We start from the raw sequence: 6,960 nt of genomic DNA on the forward strand, positions 1-6,960 counted from the left end.
CTGGACCTATCTTTCCGAATGCGAGAGGGCATGGGCACAACATCGTGATCTGTGTCTGTACGGGCTATAAAACCCAGCCACCTGTGCAGCAATGGGTCGTGCCTCGCATGGCAAAGAGGCTGCCCCCGCTGTGCAAGTCAGCGCTGGAATCGGCATGGACCGGGTAATCCGTCTTTGTGTGAGGCACATAGCAGTGGCTGGTGGACTTGTTCCCCCTTGTGTAGGGACCTCAAGTAGCGAGGTAATCCCCAGAGGGATTAGGGGCAGCTTAAAGCCTCCTTCGGCTTTCTGCGACACGGCTGCAACGTGGACGCACCCCGGATTTGAATTATTTATGGCCGCCCGGTGGTAGAAGGTGTACCGACAAAAAGTAGATAAATAAAATAAAGTAAAGACGAATACAAACGCAACATCAAGAAATCAAAATCCAAAACGGGAAACAAACGAGGAATGTCGTTGCAAGCGAGGTCGCTTTCATAGAGAAGCTTCGCATTCCTTCCCATAGCCATATTCAACATCAATTCTTCCTTCCTTTGAGTATTGTAATGATATACACATACTCGTCTGTCGTGTGGTCACTTCACGTTTCCGTTCGCCCATTCGAAGGCGCTCCCAAACACCGAAGCTGCATCAGCACTCACATGGACCGTTTTGTAGCCTCGAATAAATGCTCGCTATTCTTTTGACCCCAAAACATTGGAAGTGTAGTCTTTCGTATCAAAGAGCTGTTATTAAAACAAATAGTTACTCCATTCTTAACGTTTGACTCAAACATGAACATCAAGCCTCATAAGTTTTCCACAAACATCTTGTCATGCCTCCGGATGCATCTAGCATGTGCAGGTTGTTTGAGCTTAGAACTGCAGTGAGACGTTTAGGTCGCGACAAGGACTTATTGCAAAATATTACTTCAAAAGGTTCAAGGGTGGAACGTATTTAACGGTTGATCAGGTATTTGCGCCATATGCAACCGACGCTATCAATGTTCCTAACGTTTCTTCGCACCTACTCATAGCCTCTACAATTTCAAAACCATTTCCGATGTACAACTTCACCTGTGCGTTGAGTAGTGGCAATGCCCCGAGGCGACGGCATCTAACAGTTCGTTTAGCTAAATACTGTGTTTAAGGAACATAATTTTTATTATTAGGTTCATATGCCCACGGTCGTGCTCTGATTTGGTTTGGTGAAGTGGATGCTTGGGCGAGTTGATGATTCAATATGGACAGATCTGCACATCGCAAGGACGAGGACAGAAGACAACACAGGTGCCTATATGGGTATGGCTTCCGTTTACTTTTCAGATTTCTTCGTCTCTACTCAAGGCATTCACAGGTCTAATCCACGTTGTCCCATCGTCATAAACCTATTTTACATCTACTGCAGGACAAAGGTCGCTCCCATCTATCTCGAATTACCCCTTTGCTGTACCAGCCGACCCTATCCTATATATGTCTGCAAATTTCCTCAGCTCACCCCACCACATATAATCTTAGGTCGGCATCGACTGCGTTTGCATTCCCTTAGCATTCATATCGTGACTCTAGAACACTGGTTATCTTCTCTTCGTACTGACTAGCACAACTTGTCTCTCTCTCCCTTTCATTACGTCTCGCAACGCTAGTCCTATAATTTGTTATCGAGGGTTGCGCTGGACCCTTGAGCACTTGGAAAGTCCACTCGCTCCGCAGTAGCAAGAAGAGTGCCATTCTTATAGAAATTGCCACTAGTGTAGATTGCTCGTTTCACAGACCGTAGCCACGTAACTTCTTTATCCTCAAAGTTTTGACCCACAAGAAGTTACTATTGGCATAGTAATATGATTATGTACTCATCAAGGGTATCGCTAGGGAGCCTTTCATGACTTGAGAACGGTTCTCGTGTGCGCTCCAACATATGCATGGTGTTATTATGTAAAAGAAAGGGGGAAAGTTGATTGGCTAGGGAGAGTGCACCTCTTGCCTTCAGGGCCGCTTTATAGCTCTGTCCTCGTGCGAAGAGCCCCAACCGAAACTCCTTGACCTAGTTCTGCTGCACTCCATTTACGGAGCAGTGTTCCTTCGCATAGCCTTCCATTTTACTTTATTAGGAGCGTGACTAGTTCTGCTAGAACTACTAGCTAGCTGTTTGCCTATGCAATCAAGCACCAGAAGGGCTTGCCTACGCAGATCAATCTAGTCGACCGTTATGGTATACGCACATTCTGCAGTCATTATGCTCCTTTGCTGCCAAACGTGGTTTTAATGGGTGGTTTCACTTCAAGGTGCGGTGGGCTGACATACAAGTTTCGGTGTCACGCGCCCAGGATATATTTCGGGCGAAAAACATGACACAGCTTGAGAAGTGTTAGTGTCACGCTGAATGAACTCGAACCGTCTTCCAGGCGGTTGGGCGTGGCATAAGCTGGAAAAGCATACCCTCATCATTTAGGAGATGTGTTCGACTGCCTTTACTGACAACGTTGACACTGGCTCATTGATGGAAAACCTCTATTGATCTAAATAACCATATTAGATTTGAGATTTTTGTGAGAATCTTGTTATTGAGTCAACTTCAGTTTACTGCAGTTTCTTCCCCACTGTTGCGATTTGATGAGTGCGTTTTGTTTTCTATGCACGCTGTAATGGCGTGTAGATTAAACGGCATAAAGCACGTTGGTTGACAGGCACGTTGATGGCAGATAAGTACTAATTCCACGAAGTCACAGTGCAATATGTGAAACGGTAAACGCATTTCAAGAGCTGGAATGCAGATACAAAAAAGTATGACACAACCTTGTCAACAACACAAAAATAAACCTCGTCGGCTTTCCTTGATGGCTTGCAGATGTATAGTGACAACCATAAGCTCATGCAAAGGCTTTCCAACAGTCACATTAGTTGTAATGAAGCCTGCAAACTCTGTGAACCACTATGTGTCTGTGCGGCTCTGAATAATTACAGGAAGCAGAACTATGATCCGTCAGAAAAATAAATATTATTCAATGCTCATTCATTTACACACCATTGATGTGCTCGCAACTCTCACACGCAAATTTCTATGTACAGGGGACAAGTTCTGCATATGTACAAGTCTTATGTCACTGTTCTGCATATGTACAGATGGAGGGTCACTGGGTCACATTCACACCATTGTCACATGAGTCAGCGCTTTTCTGTGCGAGTGGCTCTTAGTCCTTCCCACGGAAGATGTGTTCAGCGGGTGGAACTGGTGGTGATGCTGCGGCGTCGGCAAGCTGGCCGGCAGCGGAGGCTTGGTGTACTGCACCCTGCTGCCGCGAGACGCGCGGCGACCGAACCGCGACCCGCACAGCTTGCCCCACGCTGTCCACGTCTTGTTGCTCCAGATCCACACGCCCGTGGTGATGCCCACGAGGAGCGACATGAAGATCTTGAGCATGAAGACCTCTTCCAGCGGAATGCTGTCCTGCAGCCTGCAGGGCGCCGAGGCGTCGCCGCGCTTGGCGAGACACTCGTCGACGTTGGCCGTGGCGCGGGCCTTCCACGCCGGCATCTGGTGATACTCGTACAGCAGGCACGCCAGCAGCGTCAGCGCGGGCACCGTCGACAGCACGGAGAAGAGCCCGATGCGAACCATGAGCCGCTCGAGCTTGCTCGTGTTGCGGCCCCCTTCCTTCATGAGCCGGCGTATCCTGAGCAGCGACACGAAGCCCAGCAGGATGAGCAGGCCGCCCAGGCTGAGCACGAACCCCAGGGGCGCGATGACGAAGCTGAGCAGCGCGTCGCGGCTCTGGTTGCCCACGAAGCACAGGCCGGTCAGCTCGTCGCCGTCCACGTGTCGCAGCGCCAGGACGACAATGCTGAGCACTCCCGGAACGGCCCAGCACATGAGGTGGAAGTAGCTCGCCAGCGACTCGATGGCCTCGTGGCCCCACTGCTTGCCCGCAGCCAGGTACCACGAAAGCGTGAGCACGAGCCACCAGAAGGCCGCGGCCATGCCGAAGTAGTAGAGGAGCAGGAAAACCACGATGCAGCCCCAGCGGTCGATGCCTTCGACGATGAGGTGAGACTCGACGCCTTCCGACTTGTTGCACGAGACGAACTCGGAGCCGGCAAAGATGCGGAACAGGTAGGCGACGCTGCTGAAGCAGCAGCATAGGCTCAGGAATATAATGGGGCGCTCGGGGTAGCGGAATCGAGTCGGGTTGATCCAGAAGGTGGACACGGTGAAGATGGTCGCCATGAAGCACACGGCGGCCCAGATGCCCATCCAGATCTCGGCGAAGTTCTTGTCGTTGCGAGTGAAGAGAAAGTCCGAGCCGCAACGCGGGATGCACCGGTCTACGTTTCGGCCCGGCAGGTCGACCATCGTTTCGGGGCAATTCTTGGAGGAACGACCTCCAGCTGAGGCCTCGGTGGAGAAGGTGTCGAAGAAGCGCCCATTCTGAAACTTCTTGAGGGGCGGAAAAGCGTGAGGCAACGGCAAGTTCAGCAGCTTGCTGTGCGGGGACAGTTTGCTGGGCTCTGGTTTCTCAAGCAGATATTTGGAGTAGCGCTCGTCGGCACCGGGCGGGAATTCCATGCACAAGCCGTTCTTTTCAGGCACAGGAAGTCTGCTGCAGTTTAGTGCCTGAGGCCAGTTGAAGTTGAACTGCGCCAGCAGGGGTAGGCACTTGGACTTCACCTCTTCGCAGATGGACTGACAAGACGGTATCGGCGTGTCCACCTGCTCCGTGCACATCGGAGCGTAGAGGGAGCACAGGAAGAACTTGAGATGCTTGGAGCAGCCGATTTCGACGAGTGGCACAAACTCGTGCACCTGTATGGCCGCCTGGCTCTGATCCGTGTGTCCCATGAGGTTTGGCATGCGCGTCAAGTTGTACGGCATGTCCTGGCACATGGGAATGGTGATGCGCTCACATTTGCTGCGCCGTCCCTGGTCGAACTGCATGCGCTGGGCGTCCGCCGCGGTGTAGACGAACAACACGAGCAGCGCGAGCAAGAGTCGCCGGGGCCTCCGGGTCATCATGCCTGAAACACACTCGTCCCGCGGTAAACTCGCGCACACTTGGGGCCACGGATGAGGAGACGTCAGCAACGTTCCGTCAAGTGCTGCAGCCGAGCTGGCATGTCGCGTACGAGCGCGAGTGTGTAATCCGTGCGGAGCGCGATCTGCGAATGAGCATCCTGCGGTGAGCGCCGCACTTGAAGTAAGCAACCGGCACGGCTGAGCCGTAGCCGGCGGCGGAGGAGTTGGAGATGTAGTCCGTGAATAGGCACGTGCGTCTCGTTCCGCGGTTCTTTTCCCGACCCCTTGAAATTCGCAGTGACTCATTTTGTATGAAGTTCATGAACATTATTTATCACACAATACGTAAGTAGAGCCGAATTTGCTGGATTCAAGCCGTATTTGTGTCGCAAACAATCAGCCGGCATTAGAACTATTTTCTATCTCGGATGCTCGATGTCAAGAGAGCGGTGCGGCGGTGCAGTTGCTGCGTGCAGGGCTGACGCTTTTGAAGTTCGCCGCCAGTGCCGGGAGCACGCCGCCGCTTCCTCGGAGATGGGAGGGGAGAGAAAGAGAGGGGGGGAGGCTTTCGGCATTTGTTTACGTTTTTTTTTTTTTTTAACGTCCGTCGGGAGGATGTAAGGCCGGCACGAAACGAAGCTTACAAAGCAGGACCCGCGAGTTGGGCTGCGGTGGAGAGGAGGGAGCGCGTGTTATTTCGTCTTCCCTTGGCGGGTTGTAATTAGCCGGCCTGCCATGGGTACCTGCTAGAGAGCAGCCGGCTTGGGGTGCCGTGGACGTTAAGAGCAGAAGGGTGAGCGGGAAAGAGGGTGTGTGTGTGTTGGTGGGGGAAAAGAAGGCTCTCTGAAGGTGGAGGTAGAAAGACTACTTTTGGCCCCTCTCACCACTTTACGCAGTTTCGCCGCTACAGAGTTTTTGTCGCGTTTTCTCTTTTTTTGGGCTCTCGTCACTCTTGTGCTGCTGCGAGGACGCCTCCCCCCGCGCATTTCCCTTTCCTTCATGTACTGCTACGTCCACCCAACAAGATGGTGTACGCGCCTCGCTTCACTTCGCCCCGTTGTGCGTGCCGCCGACGGCGGCTGCTGTAGCTGCCGCGCGCTTGCTTTTTGATACCGGCGGCGAGCTTTTCCGTCGCCCTTTTCGGATCGCCTGTTGCTTTCTTTCATCCTCGCTCCTCGCTGTCTCTCTCTCGCTCTCTCCCAAACACGCTCTCCCGCTGAGCAGTCGTTTTCCTGTCCCCTTGTTCGCTCTTTTCACTCCCTGATGTCGGCTGGATGAGAAGTGCCTCTCTTCTCAGTCGTCTTTTGGACTTCCACTCTGTACAGCCATCGTGATTACCCCCCCCCCCCTTTTCCATGTTTTTTTTTTTTTTTTATATGCCTAGGTGCTACTTCCCGAGATGCAATCGCGCATGTAAAGCACGAAGGCCGAGGAGTGGTCAAGTACGCAATGCAATATGAAGTATAACCTGTGCTCGCTTTTAGATAGCGGAGAGTATATATATGCTGACTGAGAGAATAAAGGCACTTGGTTGTTAGTTAGCGCTGTGGTATGTGTCCCTCTCTTCGTCCTGTTGTTTAGCGCTGATCAGTGCTCGTAATTGTGTTTAGTACACGAGCATTCTATTATGACTGAGCTCAGCGACCAACGATAACCAATGACAAACGCGTCAACAAAAAGGCGCTTCGCTGCATGCGGCTTGTCAGTAGCGCCCTTATTATGGCAACTACAAAATTTTCGTATCAACACCTGCAAAAGCTTGCAACGGTGGTAATTGGGCCGTCCTCGCGATCTTTTTACACGCGCAGCGTGGGTTAGCGGCAAAACAATGCCGCGGTACCTTTTGGGTGCCGCTACGCTGCAATTTTAGATTTCGAAGGACCGCTAAAGCCCTTACTCGATTTTCCGAACTTCCCGATTTAAAGAAATGGTTCGAGCGTGGTCATCACTTCGTTAAATCGAGTTTCAACT

General features: G+C 51.8%; 1 protein-coding gene across 1 annotated transcript; it reads right to left on the reverse strand.

The window, feature by feature from the left end:
- Nucleotides 1-2,957: 2,957 nt before the first annotated feature.
- Nucleotides 2,958-6,751, reverse strand: LOC126521703 (frizzled-10-B-like). The gene has a single exon (XM_050170439.2). The coding sequence runs from the start codon at nt 5,293-5,295 to the stop codon at nt 3,124-3,126; it is 2,172 nt and encodes a 723-aa protein (XP_050026396.2). The 5' UTR covers nt 5,296-6,751; the 3' UTR covers nt 2,958-3,123.
- Between the last annotated feature and the right edge of the window lie 209 nt (nt 6,752-6,960).

Source organism: Dermacentor andersoni, chromosome 6 (assembly GCF_023375885.2).
Source record: "Dermacentor andersoni chromosome 6, qqDerAnde1_hic_scaffold, whole genome shotgun sequence".
NCBI lineage: Eukaryota > Metazoa > Arthropoda > Arachnida > Ixodida > Ixodidae > Dermacentor > Dermacentor andersoni.

Bases quoted from the DNA above. Each gene is read 5' to 3' on its own strand.
- LOC126521703 (XM_050170439.2), bottom strand. From the start codon at position 5,295: ATGAGTCACTGCGAATTTCAAGGGGTCGGGAAAAGAACCGCGGAACGA.